This window comes from Watersipora subatra, chromosome 5 (assembly GCF_963576615.1).
Source record: "Watersipora subatra chromosome 5, tzWatSuba1.1, whole genome shotgun sequence".
NCBI lineage: Eukaryota > Metazoa > Bryozoa > Gymnolaemata > Cheilostomatida > Watersiporidae > Watersipora > Watersipora subatra.
Window position 1 is genome coordinate 33,722,467 of NC_088712.1, and position 26,260 is coordinate 33,748,726.

At 36.0% G+C, this 26,260-nt stretch overlaps 1 protein-coding gene across 1 annotated transcript in view; it reads right to left on the reverse strand.

Annotated features, from left to right (window-relative positions):
* Positions 1-2,105: 2,105 nt before the first annotated feature.
* The window catches only part of LOC137396469 (ATP-dependent RNA helicase TDRD9-like), a 100,532-nt gene continuing 76,377 nt past the window's right edge, over positions 2,106-26,260 (reverse strand). The window contains exons 26-30 of the mRNA XM_068082757.1: positions 12,748-12,886; positions 9,987-10,081; positions 8,216-8,336; positions 4,325-4,455; positions 2,106-2,545 (exon numbers count right to left, since the gene is read on the reverse strand). Of these exons, the coding sequence (XP_067938858.1) occupies positions 2,398-2,545; positions 4,325-4,455; positions 8,216-8,336; positions 9,987-10,081; positions 12,748-12,886 (634 nt within the window). The 3' untranslated portion in view covers positions 2,106-2,397. The remainder of the gene's footprint in view (positions 2,546-4,324; positions 4,456-8,215; positions 8,337-9,986; positions 10,082-12,747; positions 12,887-26,260) is intronic.

A 26,260-nucleotide genomic window follows, 5' to 3' on the forward strand; every position in this document is an offset into this window, starting at 1 on the left:
ATTGTTCATACAGTTAGATATTTCAGAATTAACTCTGTTGGCAAAAACCAAGAATTAACCAATTGTTGCTCATTTACAACTTGAAGGCGAAGAATAGTCAATAGCTCTTAAGTAAGTCTTGAGCGCAGGATCTCATCACTTATCCGCCTGCTCTAATTCCTATTCGTTATAAAATGTTCACGAGCCTACTGGCTTGGTTTCTCTAAAACTTCCAAAGTAGGCAATTTCCGGTTCAAACTTCAATATTGTTTGTGCGTGTAACCATTTTGTAAGGATGACAGTTTTATATGCTATCAGCTTGTCTGACATATAAAAGAGTATTTCATAAAGAAGATAATCATAAAGTTACAATAAGGCAATGGTGGGGTGATGAATTGGTTCACCGACATACTAACACAATTCAGTTCTATTGCTCTTCACCTGAGGTATGAGTCAGTTCTACAGCTCTTCACTTGACACATGAGTCAGTTCTATAACTCTTCACCTGAAGTGTGAGTCAGCTCTATAGTTCGTCACCTAAGGTGTCAGTCAGTTCTATAGCTCTTCACCTGACATGCGAGTCAGTTCTATAACTCCTCACCTGAGGTGTGAGTCAGTTCTATAGCTCTTCACCCGACGTATGAGTCAGTTCTATAGCTCTTCACCTGAGGTTTGAGTCAGTTCTATAGCTCTTCACCTGAGGTATGAAACAGTTTTATAGCTCTTCACCTGACACATGAGTCAGTTCTATAACTCTTCACCTGAAGTGTGAGTCAGCTCTATAGTTCGTCACTTAAGGTGTCAGTCAGTTCTATAGCTCTTCACCTGACATGTGAGTCAGCTCTATAACTCTTCACCTGAGGTGTGAGTCAGCTCTATAGCTCTTCACCTGAGGTGTGGGTCAGTTCTATAGCTCTTCGCCTGAGGTGTGAGTAAGTTCTATAATTCTTCATCCGAGGTGTGGGTCAGTTCTATAGCTCTTCACCTAAGGTGTGAGTCAGTTCTATAGCTTTTCATCTGAGATGTGAATCAGTTCTATATCTCTTCACCTGAGGTGTGAGTCAGTTCTATAGCTCTTCACCTGAGGTGTGAGTCAGCTCTATAGTTCTTCAGCTAAGGTGTGAGTCAGTTCTATAGCTCTTCACCTGACACATGAGTCAGTTCTATAACTCTTCACCTGAAGTGTGAGTCAGCTCTATAGTTCGTCACTTAAGGTGTCAGTCAGTTCTATAGCTCTTCACCTGACATGTGAGTCAGCTCTATAACTCTTCACCTGAGGTGTGAGTCAGCTCTATAGCTCTTCACCTGAGGTGTGGGTCAGTTCTATAGCTCTTCGCCTGAGGTGTGAGTAAGTTCTATAATTCTTCATCCGAGGTGTGGGTCAGTTCTATAGCTCTTCACCTAAGGTGTGAGTCAGTTCTATAGCTTTTCATCTGAGATGTGAATCAGTTCTATATCTCTTCACCTGAGGTGTGAGTCAGTTCTATAGCTCTTCACCTGAGGTGTGAGTCAGTTCTATAGCTTTTCACCTGAGGTATGAGTCAGTTCTATAGCTCTTCGCATGAGGTGTGAGTCAGCTCTATAACTCTTCACCTGTGATGTGTTAATCAACTGATTCAACTACAGACTGTCATTATACTATGTGTACCGAATTACAAACAGGATTTATGATTGAAACAAGATTCTGTACTGTTATTATTGTGTGCTTCGTGAAATTCAGCCTCGTTGTGCAACAAGCTCCTAGAACTAAAGCCTTTATATAAGCAAACATTAATTACTCTTCACTGCTCTCACCAATAGAAAACATACAAATATTGGTTCCTGTATCCAACTAATACTCACAACCGAATAGAGACTAATGTTATGAACAACCAAGCACACATGTTGGTAGGGAAAGTGAAAACGCTGGAAACCATATAGTCTCTCAGCCCCTATGATTACAGGTGCTGAGAGATAATATGGAAGCAAAAGGTGTTATTTCAATTGGAGAAAAAAACCTTTTTCATGTCATGAGAGAGGCAGCACACCTTTCCAACTAGCATCATAAACGAATATCAAGCATCGTATCGAATAGGCAGCAACTAGCATTTTAGCACTGATTTTAAAAAGGGTTGGATGTGAATGGACTATGTATTTTATTGCAAGAATGTCTGTTAGAATACTATGATGTAAATATTGAACACTAAATATTTGGAATCATACACTGAGGTAACTCGTAAGTAAAACCAGCAGCTTATTGAATAGCGCTCATCACGCTGCAATATGGCTGAGGGAAATATACTACTAGAATACTATAATATTATACTAGCTGAAACAGTTGACGGCTCATCACTGTAAATGTTTCAAAGCAACAGAAAGCTAAAGAAGTAAATGGCAATATATTCCATTAGATCAGGTAGGCATTTCAACATGTGACAGTTAAGAGCGACGAGATATTCTTTGCAGCAGAGTATGCAAGTCGTGGTCATTGGCTCGGTGAGTTTTACTTTGCATGTGAATAACCAGCTCCCGCTGGCTTGTCACTCTCACATGGCAGAGTTCACAGTCTACAGTCAGCGGACGTGGCCTATAAGAAACGATAGCAAATTTAGCGATAATATTATAATTTTGGTGGATATAAACACCTTAACATTGAAGTATGATCGCACAGTTGGTTTAAACTGATTATTTGTAAAACGATTTTGTTGTTGGTCAAATACGTGTAAATCCACATAGATATATAATCCACAAAGATATATAATCCACATAGACATCCACAGGATTATATGTCTATGTGAAAGAACACATAAACACATAATCCAAGAGAAATTTAGACTCTAGAGCCTACAGGAATGGGCTCAGTATTACTCAGATCTAAGCCGGAAAAACTAAAACTTGCCAAACGGCCATATCATTAGTACTAGCAACATTATACTAGCAATAATATACCTACTACTAGCAATAATATACCTACTACTAGCAATAATATACCTACTACTATTAATGATATACCTACTACTAGCAATAATATACCTACTACTAGCAATAATATACCTACTACTAGCAATAATATACCTACTACTATTAATGATATACCTACTACTAGCAATAATATACCTACTAGTAGCAATAATATACCTACTACTAGCAATAATATACCTACTACTATTAATGATATACCTACTACTAGTAATGATATACCTACTACTAGCAATAATACACCTACTACTAGTAATGATATGCCTACTACTATCAATAATATACCTACTACTAGTAATAATATGCCTACTACTAGTAATGATATACCTACTACTAGTAATGATATACCTACTACTATCAATGATATACCTACTACTAGTAATGATATACCTACGACTATCAATGATATACCTACTACTAGTAATGATATACCTACTACTATCAATGATATACCTACTACTATTAATGATATACCTACTACTATCAATAATATACCTACTACTAGTAATAATATGCCTACTATTAGTAATGATATACCTACTACTAGTAATGATATACCTACTACTATCAATGATATACCTACTACTAGTAATGATATACCTACGACTATCAATGATATACCTACTACTATCAATGATATACCTACTACTAGTAATGATATACCTACTACTAGTAATGATAGACCTACTAATATGTAGCTAGTACCGTTTAGTCCAATGAACAAAAGTTACAAAGTTTGCTCCCTTAAAAATGAATATGCCACGAAAAACTTGCAACAAGTGGAGCTGCTAGACACATTACTACGGAAAGCCCTATTCGACTAAAATCCAGCACACTAAAGGTAAAATAGGAGGCATTGTGTAACACTAGAATTAACATCAGTATAGCTAAAACACCCGAGCAAAACCTCTTTGATCTAATACCAATCTTTCTTACAAGGTGGGTAGGATAAAATTAATTGCATTTTCTTTTTACATATTCTTAATGAATGTATTTTTCAACTTGAATCATATTTTAAATGTTTATTATCCTTTAGAAAAACTGGATTTCTTTTAGAAATCCACTTCAGTGTTCCACAGAGTTTATTTGCTGACCTCATCATTGAGCGAGCTAATCACAACAATGCGATGCATATAAACACAGATCAGTCCAACAGAATGTGGTTCAACCACTGTTCACTATCATACCTACCACTATCATCATTACTATCATAACATCCACCATTCGTCCTTGAAGTCCATGTTGACATAATAAATTTTTTTCAGAATTCTATCAATAACAAATAAACTGTTCAATATTTTAGAACTATTTCCTAGATGACTGGATAAGCAGCCAAACAGTCTGCGGGTAAAATGCAAGGGAGAGATAATCCAAAAGAGTTACAAACCTTCCACCAGCGATCTTCGTGAGACTCTGTACATGAACACTGAGTCCTTCAAGCCTTTCCCTCTCAGCCACATCCTCAGAACTCAACGCTGTCTCAAGGACTGGAGCATCTATCAGTCTGAAGAGATGGAGCTACAAATGAGGGAAAACAACGCATGCTATTTGAAATTTGAACAAGTTGTGAGACTGAAGAAGCAAATCTCTATGACTCCCAACCTCCTAGTTCTACAGGTATGACTTGAGTTTGCTGTTAAGATATCACACAGAGAGAAAGGAAACTATTGCATGTAGCAGGGGAATGTCTCTAGAGACTCTACGATACTCGGAAAACTCACTCCTCCCTCAACTAAATTGATGGACATGTTGTTCAATCAAAACATCTGCTCCGGCTAGGAGAGATGACAGTGTCTGGCCTTGAGGATAATCCTGGTTGATCTATAGATCACATGACCTCAACATTTGCAAGACTAATTAGCAAACATCATGCATTTTTAGTTGAATCCTTTCATAACCATACTGTTCACAGATATAACTATACTGTTCACAGATATAACTATACTGCTCACAGATATAACTATACTGTTCACAGATATAACTATACTGTTCACAGATATAACTATACTGTTTACAGATATAACTATACTGTTCACAGGTATAACTATACTGTTCACAGATATAACTATACTGCTCACAGATATAATTATACTGCTCACAGATATAACTATACTGCTCACAGATATAACTATACTGTTCACAGATATAACTTTACTGTTCACAGATATAGCTATACTGTTCACAGATATAACTACACTGTTCACAGATATAACTATACTGCTCACAGATATAACTATACTGTTCACAGATATAACTATACTGTTCACAGATATAACTATACTGTTCACAGGTATAACTATACTGTTCACAGATATAACTATACTGTTCACAGATATAACTATACTGTTCACAGATATAACTATATGGTTCACAGGTATAACTATACTGTTCACAGATATAACTATACTGTTCACAGATAGAACACAAAACAAACCTTGCGAATGGAACAGAGTCCAAGAGCAATTGGCACTCTAAAATTTTGTGTTGGTTCCGGGATGAATTTTTTCGAAATACGCACTCATTAGAATTGGATGCCTTGAAAATGTGGCTTATTGAGATGAGCAGCTCTCCGCTTGCCATATAAGCCATCACTTTGGCAAACTAAATAGGTGATATGCTTTCAAGCGCATGGTAATTTCAAGGAAAGCTTCGAGCAAGTTCTTGGTTGGAAATATGAAAAGCTTCGAGATACGAGCCGGTTTTCTATGAGGCCAATAACCGGCCAAGTATGCGAGTGACCGCTTTCGAGAACAGCATCGCTTGGCTTTTTTCGTCGAATCTGTCAGAAAAAGGTTAAAAAAATGCTTGCTAAAGTCAGAAACAGATTAGAGAAAATTAAAATGTCGACAAGATTATAGTTGAGTTTAGTAAAGTATTAAAACTTGGCTTTAAATGTGTATTTAATAACCTAAAGTCATTTAAATTAAACTCAAAGTTTATGTTAGATTACATTAGTCACTACTGTCTGTCACACGGCCATTAGTCACTACTGTCTGTCACACGGCCATTAGTCACTACTGTCTGTCACACGGCCATTAGTCGCTACTGTCTGTCACGAAGGTAGAAACTCCATACAATACTGTACATAGTATTGTTACATTTTATTGCAGGTGATAACCACTAAACAGTGGTTGTTTAGTGGTTATGATCTAAACCGCTAAACTAAATTTGTTACTTTGTAAGCGTAGGTAGTGAAATGAACAAGTGAATTTCAACAATTAAAAACACAATTTCCCATCATATCTTGGTTTTAGCTGGGTTTCATAGTATGGAAATGGATTAATTTGTATCAAGTTATTTTGTATAAGCAACATTGCTTTGAGATACAAGAAAATTGACATTCGATCTCAGCCCCAGAACGCATTAAACTAGTATGTCTAGGTAGGAGTGTATATGCTTTCGGCAAACTCTATAGCATTCAAGGTCACGCAACCAAATGCACCACGTATTTCGAGTTCCATGCACAATGGACTGCTGATGAGAGATATCTAGGAGCATAACCTCCCAACAGCTGTTTCCAAAATGCAAGATGCTAATTACCGTATGTCTACCATAGCCTGCGTAAGATGTTAAACCATGTAACCAAAATTGTTGCATTGCACAGTTTGCGTCATCAATGAATCTTTGTTATACGGTATAGATACTTATTACATTGATATTTCTCATTGCATCATCATCAGTAGTTGCAACTTACCACACGGTCTCCTTGACAATTAATCTATATTGTGCGCTTGACTCAACTTGCTAGACAAGGGAAAAAACCGATTCCTTTTGCGCACGACACGAACTCACTCTCTTCTATTTCTCATAACAGTTCATGAGTTTAAATATTGCACAAAAGATATCTTAAAAAGGTCACAGCTCTAAACCTTTAATCCTCTCATAAAGTGGCTATAACCATATTATAACTATATTGGCACCTTAACCATAACCTTTATAACCAGAACACAGTTTGTATAGTCAGCGACTAGCAACATCAACCTTTAAAATGAAACTTTAACCATTCTTAGACAATAAATTATTTAAAGGCCTGCTTCAACCTCGATATGCAGTCTTATTAAAACCTCTACATTTATAAAATGATCTGCCTAGTGAAAGCATCAGCCATGTGTATCGAACTCTTAATGTGTATCGAGCTGTTAATGTGTATCGAACTCTTAATGTGTATCGAACTCTTAATGTGTATCGAACTGTTAAGGTGTATCGAACTGTTAATGTGTATCGAACTCTTAATGTGTAACAAACTCTTAATGTGTATCGAACTGTTAATGTGTATCGGACTCTTAATGTGTTCGAACTGTTAATGTGTATCGAACTCGTAATGTGTAACAAACTGTTAATGTGTATCAAACTGTTAATGTGTATCGAACTCTTAATGTGTATCGAACTCTTAATGTGTATCGGACTCTTAACGTGTATCGGACTCTTAATGTGTATCGAATTCTTAATGTGTATCAAACTCTTAATGTGTATCGAACTGTTAATGTGTATTGAACTGTTAATGTGTATCGAACTGTTAATGTGTATCGAACTGTTAATGTGTATCGAACTGTTAATGTGTATCAAACTGTTAATGTGTATCGAACTCTTAATGTGTAACAAACTCTTAATGTGTATCGAACTCTTAATGTGTATCGAATTCTTAATGTGTATTGAACTGTTAATGTGTATTGAACTGTTAATGTGTATCGAACTGTTAATGTGTATCAAACTCTTAATGCGTATCAAACTCTTAATGCGTATCGAACTCTTAATGTGTATCGAACTGTTAATGTGTATTGAACTGTTAATGTGTATCGAACTGTTAATGTGTATCGAACTGTTAATGTGTATCAAACTCTTAATGCGTATCAAACTCTTAATGTGTATCAAACTCTTAATGTGTATTGAACTGTTAATGTGTACCGAACTCTTAATGTGTATTGAACTGTTAATGTGTATTGAACTGTTAATGTGTATCGAACTGTTAATGTGTATCAAACTCTTAATGCGTATCAAACTCTTAATGTGTATCGAACTCTTAATGTGTATCGAATTCTTAATGTGTATCGAATTCTTAATGTGTATCGAATTCTTAATGTGCATCGAACTCTTAATGAGTATTGAATTGGCAAAGTCGACATTTCTGTAGCGTCAGTCATTAAAAAGCTAAATTTAAACATTTGGGAGTTCCCTTAAGATAAAAATTTAGACAAACTCAGATCAATAAATCTTCCAAATGCGTTCAAGCATGAGCAGATGAAACAAATAGATGAAGGGAAGAAACAGAATGGCATACCGAGTCGGCGATCGTATCCTCAAGTCCGTGTCTAAGTACATCCCACTCATCAATTCTTGTCCAGGTGAGGCTGTTGACAGCAAAAACTTTCTCTCGACTGGGTCTTTCTCGGTTCAGCAAACTGAAGCATATAGAACTTCATTCTGTAGTGCAGCCAACTTCAAAAAAAACTTAAAAGGTTGACTTGCGACAAAATTCACATTACAGTTATTTGATATCAAAAGGTTCAACATGTTTTACTCTGCTGTGTTGTAGGTGCAAAATATGTGGAAATGTGATTACAAGCTCTTAAAAGCTCAAAACGAACAGTTAATCGCCGCCATCACAAAAACGCCGTCAATCCCTTTAAAAAACAGCTCAAATGGGACGTAGCTGAACAAGATGGCCTCCGTTTACACTTTTATGCAACCTCATTTGTCGAAATATTTTCACAAATATACTGCGTGCATTCAATAAAACCATGTCTATTGTCCTTGTGCGTCTATTTTATCATCATTGAAATCCTGTCACTTTGAGCACTGATATCTTAAAACTTACAACTTACAACTTAAAGCAAATTTGTTTAATTTTTTAACCTTAGCGCGAAGGAGTGCATATCATCATTTGATAAACATGACGAGCCTGTTGGTCACCTGTGATAGTTGAAGAATGCTGCAGAAATTGTTCACGCTACTTGGCAATAAGTTTGGGTCACATGATCAGATTACAAATAGATGATTAGACCAAGCTGAAACGAAACTGTAAAGTAGCGAGCATCTATATTTGATAAGGGCTTTCCGGTAAAACCCGAAGTGTTTGTCATAAATTAGTGCTGCGAGGCGTTTTATATTGAACCTTTTATTGGTCTTTCAATTCACGTGATAACATAATATACATAAATATAAATCCCTATAAATCTATAGCAATAGATGACCAGATTGATGAACAAGAGTGTGATATGTTTCTGACCCAAGACTGAACTGTCTTCAGTACGACAGCCATCTTGAATTTAATACCTTCAAGTGCAAATAACCTCTTCCACATCCTAAAAGATTTATTTGAATGTCGGAAAGCAATCGGTGTGAACGCAAATGAATCAGCTCATTTTTAAGGTTATTTTAGAGGTTATATTAGAGGTTAGATTAGAGGTTATATTAAAGGTTATATTAGAGGTTATATTAGAGGTTATATTAGAAGTTATATTAGAGGTAATATTAAAGGTTATATTAGAGGTTATTTTAGAGTTTATATTAGAGGTTATATTAGAGGTTGTATTAGAGGTTATTTTAGAGTTTATATTAGAGGTTATATTAGAGGTAATATTAGAGGTTATATTAGAGGTAATATTAGAGGTAATATTAGAGGTTATTTTAGAGTTTATATTAAAGGTTATATTAAAGGTTATATTAGAGGTTATATTAGAGGTTATTTTAGAGTTTATATTAGAGGTTATATTAGAGGTTATATTAGAGGTTATATTAGAGGTTATATTAGAGGTAATATTAGAGGTAGTATTAGAGGTTATTTTAGAGTTTATATTAAAGGTTATATTAAAGGTTATATTAGAGGTTATATTAGAGGTTATATTAGAGGTTATATTAGAGGTTATATTAGAGGTTATATGAGAGGTTATATTAGAGGTTATATTAAAGGTTATATTAGAGGTTATGTTAGAGGTTATATTAGAGGTTATATTAAAGGTTATATTAGAGGTTATATTAAAGGTTATATTAGAGGTTATGTTAGAGGTAGCAAAAAATAATAGCCAATAGTTACTTGATGACAAACTTACTCTAGCAATATCTTTCTGATTTTAGTCTGAAACTCAAACATCTCCATGTTTGCTCCTCCGAGGCAGTAATTGAAACTCATCCTTATGCTGTTGATCTGTAAGGAGATGATAACTTCTAGAGTCAATCAATGCACAAAAAAGGGACTGTTTCATAACAATTATAGAAACAATTCAAGCAGACTATTCTATATGTACAGCAATGGCACAAGTGTAACTGACTTGAAGTTTTCCTCATGTATGGAAGTTGAGTTGATACATGAGTTAAGCGTCATCTCCTAGATATACAGTGATAAGCTAACTAGCAATGAGGCTAGAGGCTACTTTAAAGGTTGACTTGCGACAAAATTCACATTACAGGTATTTGGTATCAAAAGATTCACCATGTCTTACTCTGCTGTGTTGTAGGTGCAAAATATATGGAAATGTGATTACAAGCTTTTAAACGCCAAAAACCCAACAGTTACTCGCAGCCATATTGAAAACGCCGTAGATTGGAATCTCTTTCCAAAACGGCTCAAATGGGACGTAGTTGTGAAGCTTTGTGAAGATGTGAATGACTTAATTCTTTCACTACAACCGTGAGCATGTTCGGGTCAGTCGAATTATCAATATTATTACAACTTATGGCATTATTATTACTGCTAAACATAAAATAATCACTCTATAGTAGTACTGCTGTTCAATAGTAATCACTCTATAGTAGTACTACTGTTCAATAATAATGACTCTATAGTAGTAGTACTACTGTTCAATAATAATCACTCTATAGCAGTACTACTGTTCAATAATAATGACTCTATAGTAGTACTACTGTTCAATAATAATCACTCTATAGTAGTACTACTGTTCAATAATAATCACTCTATAGCAGTACTACTGTTCAATACTAATCACTATATAGTAGTACTACTGTTCAATAATAATCACTCTATAGCGGTACTACTGTTCAATAATAATCACTCTATAGCAGTACTACTGTTCAATAATAGTCACTCTATAGTAGTACTACTGTTCAATACTAATCACTATATAGTAGTACTACTGTTCAATAATAATCACTCTATAGCGGTACTACTGTTCAATAATAATCACTCTATAGTAGTACTACTGTTCAATAATAATCACTATATAGTAGTACTACTGTTCAATAATAATCACTCTATAGTAGTACTACTGTTCAATACTAATCACTATATAGTAGTACTACTGTTCAATAATAATCACTCTATAGCAGTACTACTGTTCAATAATAATGACTCTATAGTAGTACTACTGTTCAATAATAATCACTCTATAGTAGTACTACTGTTCAATAATAATCACTCTATAGTAGTACTACTGTTCAATAATAATCACTCTATAGCAGTACTACTGTTCAATACTAATCACTATATAGTAGTACTACTGTTCAATAATAATCACTCTATAGCGGTACTACTGTTCAATAATAATCACTCTATAGCAGTACTACTGTTCAATAATAGTCACTCTATAGTAGTACTACTGTTCAATACTAATCACTATATAGTAGTACTACTGTTCAATAATAATCACTCTATAGCGGTACTACTGTTCAATAATAATCACTCTATAGTAGTACTACTGTTCAATAATAATCACTATATAGTAGTACTACTGTTCAATAATAATCACTCTATAGTAGTACTACTGTTCAATACTAATCACTATATAGTAGTACTACTGTTCAATAATAATCACTCTATAGCAGTACTACTGTTCAATAATAATGACTCTATAGTAGTACTACTGTTCAATAATAATCACTCTATAGTAGTACTACTGTTCAATAATAATCACTCTATAGCAGTACTACTGTTCAATAATAATCACTCTATAGTAGTACTACTGTTCAATAACAATCACTCTATAGTAGCACTACTGTTAAATAATAATGACTCTATAGTAGTACTACTGTTCAATAATAATGACTATATAGTAGTACTACTGTTCAATAATAATCACTCTATAGCAGTACTACTGTTCAATAATAATCACTCTATAGTAGTACTACTGTTCAATACTAATCACTATATAGTAGTACTACTGTTCAATAATAATCACTCTATAGCAGTACTACTGTTCAATAATAATCACTCTATAGTAGTACTACTGTTCAATAATAATGACTATATAGTAGTACTACTGTTCAATAATAATCACTCTATAGTAGTACTACTGTTCAATAATAATGACTATATAGTAGTACTACTGTTCAATAATAATCACTCTATAGTAGTACTACTGTTCAATAATAATCACTCTATAGTAGTACTACTGTTCAATAACAATCACTCTATAGTAGTACTACTGTTAAATAATAATGACTATATAGTAGAACTACTGTTCAATAATAATCACTCTATAGTAGTACTACTGTTCAATAATAATCACTCTATAGTAGTACTACTGTTCAATAATAATCACTCTATAGTAGTACTACTGTTCAATAAGAAGCGGCACCATGGGGAAACGCATTAGCAAAAGAGTTTAGATACAAAAAAGGGTTTTGAAAACACTTCTGATGCACCGTTGCTTCCATGAAGCAACGGTGCATCAGAAATGGTAATTTACACATATTTTATTGTTCGTATAATGTAAAATCCCTACAACGTAAATGCTCTCGGAATGAATTATATCTGGTGTTGGAGAGTCTACTGTAGCAGAAATTACTTCGGGTGTCAAGAAAAAGTTTAAAACAACTGAAATATTTGTGTTCTCGCTTTCTTAAACCTCCACTCACAGCAATGAGATCTTCAACATCGATTTGTGTGTCAAAGGTCATCTCGATGTCATGATCTGGAAATGCTGAGCCTCCAGTCCTCGGGTCCTGACCAAGACCGCATAAGGCTCCTGTGTACGAATTTTTTTGATCATCTCGTCTACAACAGTGATTGGCCTTCAGACTCCAGTATAATCTCTGTTAATTCTCGACTAGCTGATGACCATAAACTACATTCCCTTAAACTGTCACCGTAAACTGGGTAGCGAGTTGAAAAGGAGACAGAAATAAGTGTATTACGAAGGTTTGACTGCAAAAAGTACACGGCTATCATAATCAATGCACTGAGTTTCACCTTGACCTTCTACCACATACTCAAACACCTATCACCGATAGGACTAGACGTAATGATGTTTTACATACAGCTGGCTCACCAGATTTGCGTGCTTAAGAGATGGTTCACCGTATATCGGACGTGTAAGAACCAGAATGATTTACCTACAACACTGATACCGATGTCTATTTGTAAAGCTGAAAACAATGATTTTATTTTGCAAGAGCACCACAACATTTAATGCTGATCCGTTTTGAAACAAAGCATGGTTGACCAACCAAAATGCGGATTGAACCTAATTGAAGGTTAAAACCAGAAACCTGGAAACACGTGTCGCTTAACGTATGATGAAATATGCCATTAGATATCTTTGACACTCCATTTTGCAAGTTATTCACAAAATCACATAAGCATGAGACAGGCAAACTAATGTGGCTAGCATATATATACATGTATATATATAGACATAATTAGAGGACTTCCTTGGCAAGAGTTTATTGCAGTGGGCGTTAACTATGACTAATGGCACACTTTCTTACACTTCACACGAGATAATTAACAAAACGAACAACTAACAACTTCTTTTTTCAGAAAAGAACACACACACACATGATTACATTCTATATTGCAAGTCTAGAGTTCCTTTAGGAAACACTTGTCATATACTAACTAACATATGACTATAACTAAATGACATAACACAACATCATATGCGAATCCCTAACTTCAAATAAAGAATGAAGGAACATGAAGCAGTACTATAACACCACCAGCCATAACAACTAGTACATGTGTTTAGTGTAGACACATTGTAAGAGCAACAAATGCCATCCAACCAGTAGATTTTAGCTCAGCCTCATAGGAACCATCTGAGAAAGAGCGATAGAGGTACAATAAACTGCAACTCTGCTAACTCGGTAATCTGTAACATTCTGGCAAACGGACGTAGATGAGTGCAAGCTCAAAGATATGACAATACAATTTTTTGAAAAGATTGCAAAACGAGTTGACTTGTGATTCATTTTATTTCCCATGCGGATCCACAACTTAGTCTCCGCGTACTTAGTCTACTTAGCCTCTGCTTTCTTTAGCAGGTGGAAATGTTGGATTCCTTTAGATCTCATCATCCCCACAAACCCTAATCACTCATCTGGCTTTAAATATCAATCTTTCCAGCACAATTATGACAGTTATTATTAGTTATAATTATTGTTCTTTAGCTAAAAGCTTTCAAGTTCAACTCATCAAGCTACTTATATCTATGTATAACAATACAGACTACCCTTTAATAGGGAAGTAACACTTGGACTCTCTACAAATACAGCCTCTCCTTTCACAGCAGAGTAACAGCTAAACTCTCTACAAGTACAGCCTCTCTTTTATAGCAGAGTAACAGCTGGACTCTCTATAAATACAGCCACTCCTTTCCCAGCAGAACAACAACTGGACTCTACAAATACAGCTTCTCCTTTCACAGCAGAGTAACAGCTGGACTCTCTATAAATACAGCCACTCCTTTCCCAGCAGAACAACAACTGGACTCTACAAATACAGCTTCTCCTTTCACAGCAGAGTAACAGCTGGACTCTCTATAAATACAGCCACTCCTTTCCCAGCAGAACAACGACTGGACTCTACAAATACAGCCTCTCTTTTATAGCAGAGTAACAGCTGGACTCTCTATAAATACAGCCACTCCTTTCCCAGCAGAACAACAACTGGACTCTACAAATACAGCTTCTCCTTTCACAGCAGAGTAACAGCTGGACTCTCTATAAATACAGCCTCTCCTTTCCCAGCAGAACGACAACTGGACTCCACAAATACAGCCTCTCCTTTCACAGCAGAGTAACAGCTAGACTCTCTATAAATACAGCCTCTCCTTTCCCAGCAGAACAACAACTGGACTCTACAAATACAGCCTCTCCTTTCACAGCAGAGTAACAGCTGGACTCTCTATAAATACAGCCTCTCTTTTCCCAGCAGAACAACAACTGGACTCTACAAATACAGCCTCTCCTTTAACAGCAGAGTAAAAGCTGGACTCTCTATAAATACAGCCTCTCTTTTCATAACAGAGTAACACATGGAGTCTCTAAAAATACAGCCTCCTCTTTCACAACAGAGTAACAACTGGACTCTCTATAAATACAGCCTCTCTTTTCATAACAGAGTAACACATGGAGTCTCTAAAAATACAGCCTCCTCTTTCACAACAGAGTAACAACTGGACTCACTACAAATACAGCCTCTCTTTTCATAGCAGAGTAACAGCTAGTGTCTCTACAAATATTTGCTGTCATTAACACCTGATGAATGATCATCAGTCAGTGATTTTGAAGGAGAAAATCAGCTATTTCAGAGAGCATCCTCCTAATGACTTAGTAACTCAACTGCTATGGTTCGGATTAACCTAGTGAGTGGACAAGATTAAATCCCTTACGAAGAGCATACTGATGGGGATATATTAGCTTAAATGTGGAGAGGCAATGTTTACATAGACAAACGCAATACGATCAACAGAAAGTAAAATCATAGCCAACATCTGACGTGATCTGGAAATAAATGGTCATTAGTATTTCGCTGATGGGAATACAAACATATAACCAACTCAAAGATCAGAATCACATGTGGAAAACAATGTGGAACAAAATATACAATTGCTTAAGCAGGTTTGATTAAAGAACCGTGCATTGCTTAAGCAGGTTTGATTAAAGAACCGTGCATTGCTTAAGCAGGTTTGATTAAAGAACCGTGCATTGCTTAAGCAGGTTTGATTAAAGATTCGTGCATTGCTTAAGCAGGTTTGATTAAAGAACCGTGCATTGCTTAAGCAGGTTTGATTAAAGAACCGTGCATTGCTTAAGCAGGTTTGATTAAAGAACCGTGCATTGCTTAAGGAGGTTTGATTAAAAAACCGTGCATTGCTAAGCAGGTTTGATTAAAGAACCGTGCATTGCTCAAGCAGGTTTGATTAAAAAACCGTGCATTGCTTAAGCAGGTTTGATTAAAGAACCGTGCATTGCTTAAGCAGGTTTGATTAAAGATTCGTGCATTGCTTAAGCAGGTTTGATTAAAGAACCGTGCATTGCTTAAGCAGGTTTGATTAAAGAACCGTGCATTGCTTAAGCAGGTTTGATTAAAGAACCGTGCATTGCTTAAGCAGGTTTGATTAAAGAACCGTGCATTGCTTAAGCAGGTTTGATTAAAGAACCGTGCATTGCTTAAGCAGGTTTGATTAAAGAACAGTGCATTGCTTAAGCAGGTTTGATTAAAGAACCGTGCATTGCTTAAGCAGGTTTGATTAAAGAACCGTGCATTGCTTAAGCAGGTTTGATTAAAGAACCGTGCATTGCTTAAGCAGGTTTGATTAAAGAACCGTGCATTGCTTAAGCAGGTTTGATTAAAGAACCGTGCATTGCTTAAGCAGGTTTGATTAAAGAACCGTGCATTGCTTAAGCAGGTTTGATTAAAGAACCGTGCATTGCTTAAGCAGGTTTGATTAAAGAACCGTGCATTGCTTAAGCAGGTTTGATTAAAGATTAATGTTTACAATAAGTGTGAAATACTTTAGATATGTGTTATACCTATGTTTGAAACAAGTGTGAAATACTCTAGATATGTGTTATACCCATGTTTACAACAAGTGTGAACTACTCTATATATGTGTTATACCTATGTTTACAATAAGTGTGAAATACTCTGGATATGTGTTATACCTATGTTTGCAACAAGTGTGAAATACTCTAGATATGTGTTATACCTATGTTTGCAACAAGTGTGAAATACTCTAGATATGTGTTATATCCATGTTTACAACAAGTGTGAAATACTCTAGATATGTGTTATACCTATGTTTACAACAAGTGTGAAATACTCTGGATATGTGTTATACCTATGTTTACAATAAGTGTGAAATACTCTAGATATGTGTTATACCTATGTTTACAACAAGTGTGAAATACTCTAGATATGTGTTATACCTATGTTTGCAACAAGTGTGAAATACTCTAGATATGTGTTATATCCATGTTTACAACAAGTGTGAAATACTCTAGATATGTGTTATACCTATGTTTACAACAAGTGTGAAATACTCTGGATATGTGTTATACCTATGTTTACAATAAGTGTGAAATACTCTAGATATGTGTTATACCTATGTTTGCAACAAGTGTGAAATACTCTAGATATGTGTTATATCCATGTTTACAACAAGTGTGAAATACTCTGGATATGTGTTATACCCATGTTTACAACAAGTGTGAACTACTCTATATATGTGTTATACCTATGTTTACAATAAGTGTGAAATACTCTGGATATGTGTTATACCTATGTTTACAACAAATGTGAAATACTCTAGATATGTTTCAACTACGAATGAGATGATTGCTAATTTCAAGGGCACCTTCAAGGGCATTCCTCCTTACTAAAATCTATAACAGGGGCAGATAACATTGCAACTAATTGATCTAAGACAGCTCATCTGAGCCAGCTCAATATATTAATATATAAATATATTAATATTATGAAGATAAACGTGATAAACGGACAGCACTGGTAAACATAGCAGAACGGGTTTCCCAAAATCAGCATTCCTCTCCAGCTTAAGGAGACTGTTGCATCATGGGTAATCATCGAATTAATGAGGCAGATATATCTGAGTAGATGATTAACTACAGATAGGAGATTATGTTGATCCGCGGAGTTAGGGCCGACTCAGGATTAGCTTAGCAGAATTGTATTCTAATTTCTAGATTTCACTGTGAGTCTTGTAGGAAATGGCTTCAATAGTTAACACTGAATACTAAAACAGCTGATGAGAGCTGCGTGTCAGAGATAAAACACGTTCCACACATGAAATGATTGAGATACACAACTACTCAAGCAGACTGCAATCTCCAGTTTGTATGAGTCCGTAGAATTACCTCAGACTTTTTCAGACTAGCTTCTAGCTACACACAACGAGTGAGTCTAAAGTGAAGCCTTCTTGGAGATGTACTGATTCAGTATTTGATCATGTAATCTGCCATTCGGTGTTTAACACTTCAAAACTTCCTGGACTAAACAAACCTTTCTGGTCTAATCAAACCGTTCTGGTCTAATCAAACCTTCATGGTCTAACAAACCTTCCTGGTTAAACCAAACCTTCCTGATTAAATCAAACCTTCCTGGTTAAACCAAACCTTCCTGGTTAAACCAAACCTTCCTGGTCTAACTAAACCTGCCTCAGACAAGCTACAGTAAAACTTGCATAGTTTCAGAATTATGCAGTACTATACCACAAACAACTTGTTGTTTGTAAAAATCATGCGAAAATGATGTAAACAACTTGTTTGTAACGCATCATTTTTGCTCGAAACAAAAGCTTACATTTACACTGAGTAGTAGATAGGTGACACCCTTATGGCAGGTGGATAAGTGACACCCTTATGACAGGTGGATAGATGACCCCCTTGTGACAGGTAAAATAGGTGCCATCCTTATGACAGGTGGATAGGTGCCATTCTTTATGGCACCTATCCATTTTCATAAAGGTGGATAGGGTGCCATCTTTATAGCAGGTAGATAGGCGGCACCCTTATGGCAAGTAGAGAGGTGACACCCTTATAGCAGGTGGATACATGACACCCTTATGGCAGGTAGATAGGCTGCACCCTTATGGCAGGTGGATACATGACACCCTTATGGCAGGTAGATGGGTGGCACCCTTATAGCAGGTGGATACATGACACCCTTATGAAAGGTAGATAGGTGACACCTTTATGGTAGGTGGATAGGTGACACCTTTATGGCAGGTGGATAGGTGACAGATTGTCAGAATTACAGCTCGTAATCTGCATTAAAAATGTTTGTATAATCCGCTGAGTGTTGATGAACTATGAAATATAAAAAAGATTAAATTACTAAAATATCAAAAGCTCATTATTGATTAAATTTAACAGACCTAAAACTTTTAAAAAACGATTATAAATTATATAATGTAGATGGATCCAGTGGCAGTGTTCAATATTTCCAGTATTGACAATAGTTAATTAGAACTGAAGTCTGGTCATAGTTTGACAGGTATTTGTATTTGTCTGTTACGCTGGTCTTGACTCAGTCAGTACCAGTCAGTTTGAAAAGTTAACTTATAATAGCATACGATTATACCTTATAATAGGATACGATTATACCTTATAATAGGGATACGATTATACCTTATAGTAGGGATACAATTATACCTTATAATAGGGATACGATTATACCTTATAATAGGGATATGATTATACCTTATAATAGGGATACGATTATACCTTATAATAGGGATACGATTATACCTTATAATAGGGATACGATTATACCTTATAATAGGGATACGATTATACCTTATAATAAGGATACGATTATACCTTATAATAGGGATACGATTATACCTTATAATAGGGATACGATTATACCTTATAATAGGGATACGATTATACATTACAATAGCATACGATTATACCTTATGGGCTGGTATTGTTTATTACCAACACAATGTAATTCCTTGATCATCTTTCGATCGGAAAACTAGAAGTTTGCAATTATTTTATTGCTAGATTTATTCATGTCGTAAATGATACTCGAGACTCTCATCGTGTAATCTTGCTGGAAACCGTCACATTGAAGAAATGATACAGGTGATTATTACAGCGATTCAAAAAATATTACTTTGTACAGGTCTTGATCTAGTGACATTCAATTTGGGAGACAAACAGTCTACAACTTGCAGTATTGACCATCTTGCAAATTTGAAGAATAATATGATATGTAAGTTTCGACTATAACAGTATTCTAATGCTTTGATTGAAGATTAGACTTTACAGAGTCATTTGGTCAATAAAACTTGGCAAAATATAATCTTATTAGAAATAGGCATGGCTTAAGATAATTTGTAGCAATTAACAGTCCAATAACTATATAAATACTGTAGCTCAACCCTGACATAATTGGTTGATGAATATTTGCACCCAACATAATAAGCACATTTAATATGCGCACATGTGGCTAGCGGTAACCATAGAGAACAAGATAGAGGGGTTTGGCCAAGTGCAATCAAACCAAAGCTATCAATGTTGATAAGGACTGACCAGACAACTCCAGTTGGTAAGGACTGACCAGACAACTCCAGTTGGTAAGGACTGACCAGACAACTACAGTTGGTAAGGAGTGACCAGACAACTCCAGTTGGTAAGAACTGACCAGACAACTCCAGTTGGTAAGGACTGACCATATCAACTTAACTCGGCAAACTAACACCCTACTTACGACTAGCTCTTGGCTAAGGACTATACATACGAGTATCAAAGTTGAAGAGGCGATATTTTGTTTTCTGTAAAACGGTGATCATACGCACGGCAAAAGACGCATGGCAAAGTCGTAATTATCTACTACTTGTTATGTTTCAATTTTATAAAATTTAGAGAGAAAACCTATTCCTTCCACTAGTTAGTGACCAGTGTATGTATCACAAGAAGCTCCCTAAAGTTTAAGGATATGATTTATCTACTTGGAACTAAACTAACAGCAGGGAACAAAGCTAGTGTGCAAGTATGAATGACGGTGAATGACCAAATCTTTAGACTTTGAAAATAATTTTATGGCTGAACTTTGACTTCTATTTAAATGTATGTCATTCGAACCAAGTGTCATACACTAACACTTTAGTTCAACAAGTGTTTGGTTGGTATTGCATTCTTGCTTTATCATTGTATTATTATTATTGCTATTATTAGTATTGCACTATGCACTGCTGGGTAGAAGACTTTCACAGAATATCAGATTTCTTTCCATATTTATAACGTTTTGAGACAATTGAGAAAACGATTTCAACTTTTCATACATTGCAGGGATGCTAATACGACAGCAAAAGCTTTCATTTTTACCGATGCAGCCATGCCAAGATTGTACTGAGTTAAAACATGCCGAACTGAACCCGGATAAATTACCGCTATTCCCGTCTATTTCCTGTCCGACTGTCACACAATTCCATTTGTTGTATTCTTATTCAAAGTTGAATCAACTTTGAATAAAGAAATAAAGTAGATAATTTATAAAAAATAAGTTGTCCAATCAAATGCTCGTTTCAATTGCATTTGTTTAATAAAGGTGAGTAAGACTGAAGCTGTTTAGTGCAATTTATGGATGTTGGTTACTTTGCCTGCCGCTTCTACCCAAAACTTTGACTTAGAAAGTTTTGGTTTGATAGCGGTGTGGCCCCCACTTAGCAGCGGTGTGGCCACCACTTAGCAGCGGTGTGGCCACCACTTAGTTGAGTTACAGATGAGTGATGACCTATAAGAGCTGACTCCAAACTAAAGAACACTAAGGACATCAACATGTGGATAAAACAAACAGAGTTGAATACATGGTGTGACCATCACCACCCATATGGTAATAACTAAACCTACTCTTTGACTAATAGATATTAGCGTGAAATATTTTATAAATACAAAAAAAAAAAAAAGTTTCTCTTTCAAACTAACTTTACGTAATCATATAATTTATATGCAGAAATGTTAGTAACTCCTTGCTGAGCAGCATTATCACAGCTGTCCTTTCACCTTACCATATAATCGATAGCTCCTACTTAGCCGTAAATGATTCGCGCCCATTTGTCATTCTACTGAAGGATTACTCGGGATTTAAATTTTGCAAAGAGATTCTCTATCGGGTGTCTCTCTAGAGTGGAATGCTTAGTATGCGACTCAATTCAACAACAAAACTCAATCTGTCTGGTGATGTCAACTACTTAAAGCAAAAACTGACAGATCCAACGGTCATACTCTAAGTGAAATAACAGGTTGCTAGGCCAAATTTATCATATCTAGTTCAGCTATATGTTACAAAGTAAAGGCTGACTCACACTATATCGCCATAGGACGAATTTTCCTTTCGGTGTTCATCGTCGATTATGTGAATCGTAAACCGATGGCATCGACGAAGCAGCGCGTACACGTCGAAAAAGTTTGCCGTTGTCAAACTATCCCGATATTTCGCTGAGCATCAACGATCACCTTTTTAATGTGAACCATTTCGGCGATGGTAACTCGCAGCCACAAATAGCATGATCTATTTATTTCCTTTTATGATAGTCGCTGCGGGACTAGCATTTCATTCAAGCACGCGAAAACAAAGAGGTTTTTTCGCGAAAATTTAAAAAGAAAAATGAGAAAACTACGTCACGGAGTATTTGCTGATGCAAACGCTGATGGGTTTGTGATAGTGTGAATATTATATCATCGACGATCACCGAAGTATTGCGGCATCGACACCGAGATATGGCGATATAGTGTGAACCAGCCCTAAGTGAGAATGGCTGGCACAAATAGTAATAACAGTTGGCTCATTATAAAATAGGTTTACACTAATCTGTCTTCTGTCTGCATTTCCAGTTAGAGCAAACGCTAAGTGTTTTGTTTTTCCAAAGAGTTATATGCTTAAAACACTTTGTTTACGCCAATCATACTCACTTTACAATTCTAACTATATTAAGGTCAAGGTCACACATGTGTCAAGGTACAACTGTAACTGACGCCGTGACTTTATTGGAGTTTTAAATTGCTTTGGCTGAGGTATAGGCTAATTTGTAAAGTGCTATGCTATGTTATCTGAGATGAACACTCATCTGCTAATATTTACACTCCTCGGTAGTTCTAGTACGTTCTTTGGTTGAGATATATTTGGTTGAGATATATTTGGTTCAGAAATGGGTTCTAGGAGACGTTGGTCGGATTGCCAGGTAAACTCAACCATATGCATAACTTGAACTAGATTATTGAACCCGAGGAGTGCGGATATATGAGGAATTTGGTTAGCGCTGCCTGAATAAAAACGATTCTGCCTGAGAAGACTCGTGTGTTCTCATATTCTTAGCTGTATGTTTAAGTATATAGCCATATATAGTATATAGTATACTATATATGTACTTTTAACCTTTAGTATGATTTTAAATTAACTAAAACTTTAAAAACTTGATCACTAAAAAATTTTTAAGTATTAATAATTTCCAAACAAGATTTACGGAGGTCGTAAATCAATGACAAACGATTATACAAAAAATGCTCAAAACTTTTTTCAGTAATTAACCTACTTTGGTTTTAGCCAGAAAATCAATCAAACTGAAAAGACTGGTTGCATTCTAAATTCTCAGACAAGAAACTCACTCATGAGTATTTCGAAGGAACAGTGACAGCTAGCGTGTATATTGTTGAAGCATGAAACCGTGATAAACGAGCAGAGACAGATGACTGCCTTCAAATAAAAAGGAAGCTGCAGGTAAATGAACCCACAGTCTCCCTACTTTACATTTGTGCATGCTTGCCTTTGTCACTACTTCATTAAAAGCGTATTGCATAGCCAGATAAGATTTGGTTCCGGCAACAGGTAATGGCGCAGCACAATTCCAGAGAAAGGGTGCGGCTGTGCCCAGGGGTTACCGCTAATCGCTGCTGTATGTATCATTCGGCCCATGGATTAGACACCTTAATTCATGCCTTATTAATCCCTTGTTTGAAGTGAAAAGATGGAAAGACAAGCGCGGCATGTATTGAAAGCTCTGCGCAAACGTTTATGTGTAATATCGTAAAGACAAGAGAAGACCATGGATATTCTCTGATATAGGGGCAAGCTTTGCATAACTAAATGCTCCCAGTAACCTGAGTTAAAGGTGGAGCAAGGCCTCAACCACTTCAAGAATCATACAAATATTAGTTTTTTTGTGTATATTTAGCAGAAGATGCCTGTAGAAAAGGTTTTATGACTGGCTTTGAAGCAGACTCTAACTCAAAATGTGCTTTTGACTGCCAGTTAAGTTAAACAAACCCAAACATTTCAGGGTTTATAGGAACCGAAAAAACTTAGACTTACTTGAATTTGAACGCAACAGAAAGAATAAATGACTTCAAATCCATCCTTCAATTATAACAATAGATTTACTTCTTTAAACAAACACCTACATGTATAAATAGGTTGAACAGCTGCTCAACATCTTTCTATGGACTTCCATGGAAAAGAGTACATGAGCTTTTTGTGAATCCAACTTCAAAATCTTGCATTTGTAACCAATTAAATTTCGCAAAAAGCCGGGGACAGTTAAACTTGTACCAATTGCACTCTCTATCAAGGTTGCACGTTCCCAAATCTTCAAACAATAAGCATTTTAAATACAAATCTCACCCTGTCTTCAGATGCTTTGCGGTTAATGTGATAGCATTCAGGTTCTACTGTTGGAAAAACATGGATAGTCATTATCTGTTCATAAAATATAAAAGGTATGTTAGGTTACCACACCCAGTTGATGAATCCTTAATAAAAGTGCTTTGTATGATACACAAGTAAAATGAAGTAACCTTGAAGTAACCCAGAAGTAACCTTGAACTCATAATAATTTCATAAAGAGCTCATACTAGGAAGGACTGCGAAGGACCAGGAGAGACTTAACACTCAAATGTGTAAAAGGCAGAAGACAAGTAGAAACCCTTGCATCTTATGCCTGGTATTTAGGCAAGGCCTGACCTATATTCTGTGAGAGTCGGATCAATGAGATGGCGGATTATCTCTGCTATTATCCAGAGATATATCTTGATTATTATTCCCTCTAACAGCTGTGGTTCCACCATTTAGGTGTGGCTACTCTGTCTCAGCCCACGAGACTTTTACAAACGCGTATAGACCATACTGAAACCTAATGTTTGCTAATAAATTATGCCAAAGAAGGTATCGTTGTTGACAAATGACCAGCACCAATATATCACATGACTAATGCCGAAGTGGTACATGTTCATTTTCATAGCGAATATGTTTACTGGAGACAACATTAAGTGAAGTTATTCAGACATTCAGTATAACATGGAGATATCAGACTTCAGGAGACCTACATGCGAAAAGTTGCAGATATCCAAGCGTTCAATATATTCGTGTTCCAACTATTAGATTTGCCTTTGGCATGAAGTAAACGATTTACACACGTACGTGCAGCTCCAATTTCCATCCACTTTACCATTTGTTGCCTTTCTTGATCTCCCTCCTGCCTTACATCAACCAACAAATGATTTCTACTTTCCATTTTTGGTTAATCTACACATATAATCTATATAATACATAATCTATATAATATATAATCTATATAATATATTATATATACTATTTATAAAATATATATAATATATATAATATATATAATCTGTAAAATATATATCTATATATCATATAATATATATCTATATAATATATAATCTATATAATTTATGTAATCCATATAATATATATATATATAATCTATATAGCCATTACAGGCTTGAGAACTTCACAACTCTAACTTGTTTCTCCTCTTTTACTCTAGACCAGCTATGATCTTGTCCTAAATGCAAGGGTTGGCTAACTCATAGTTGGTAGTTGATACAGAGAAAGAAATATACTGACTCCAGCTGAAATACCAAGTAACACTCTGACTGGGACTCCGCCGACTGGGACTCGCCGACTGGGACTCGCCGACTGGGACTCGCCGACTGGGACTCGCGGACTGGGACTCGCCGACTGGGACTCGCGGACTGGGACTCGCCGACTAGGACTCGCGGACTGGGACTCACAGACTGGGACTCACGGACTGGGACTCACGGACTGGGACTCACCGATTGGGTCTCACCGACTAGGTCTCACCGACTGGGACTCACAGAATGGGTCTCGTGGACTGGGACTCGCGGACTGGAACTCGCGGACTGGGACTCGCGGACTGGGACTCGCGGACTGGGACTCGCGGACTGGGACTAGCGGACTGGGACTCACCGACTGGGACTCACCGACTAGGACTCACCGACTGGGACTCACTGACTGGGACTAGCTTCCAATACAAAAATGGGTATTCATCCGATGAACAAAGGTCAATTTGATAGCAAAGCGATTTCAGTACTGAATTTGTTATTAAAAATTAGGCATGAGTTTTCATTTTTACTAAGCTGCAACAGGTTTTAAATATAAAACAGCATTTATTAATATAAAAATAGAATTTAATGCTGGATTAATGCGTGAGAGCACTAAATGGCTTGATAAGACAACTTCAACTTGATACATCACTTTTTACTATATCACTGAGTTGTACTGTTTGTCATTAGAGTGAAACCTCGTCTGCAGGGTACTTAGAAGCACAAATGTGGTTACACTCACCTACAAAAAAAT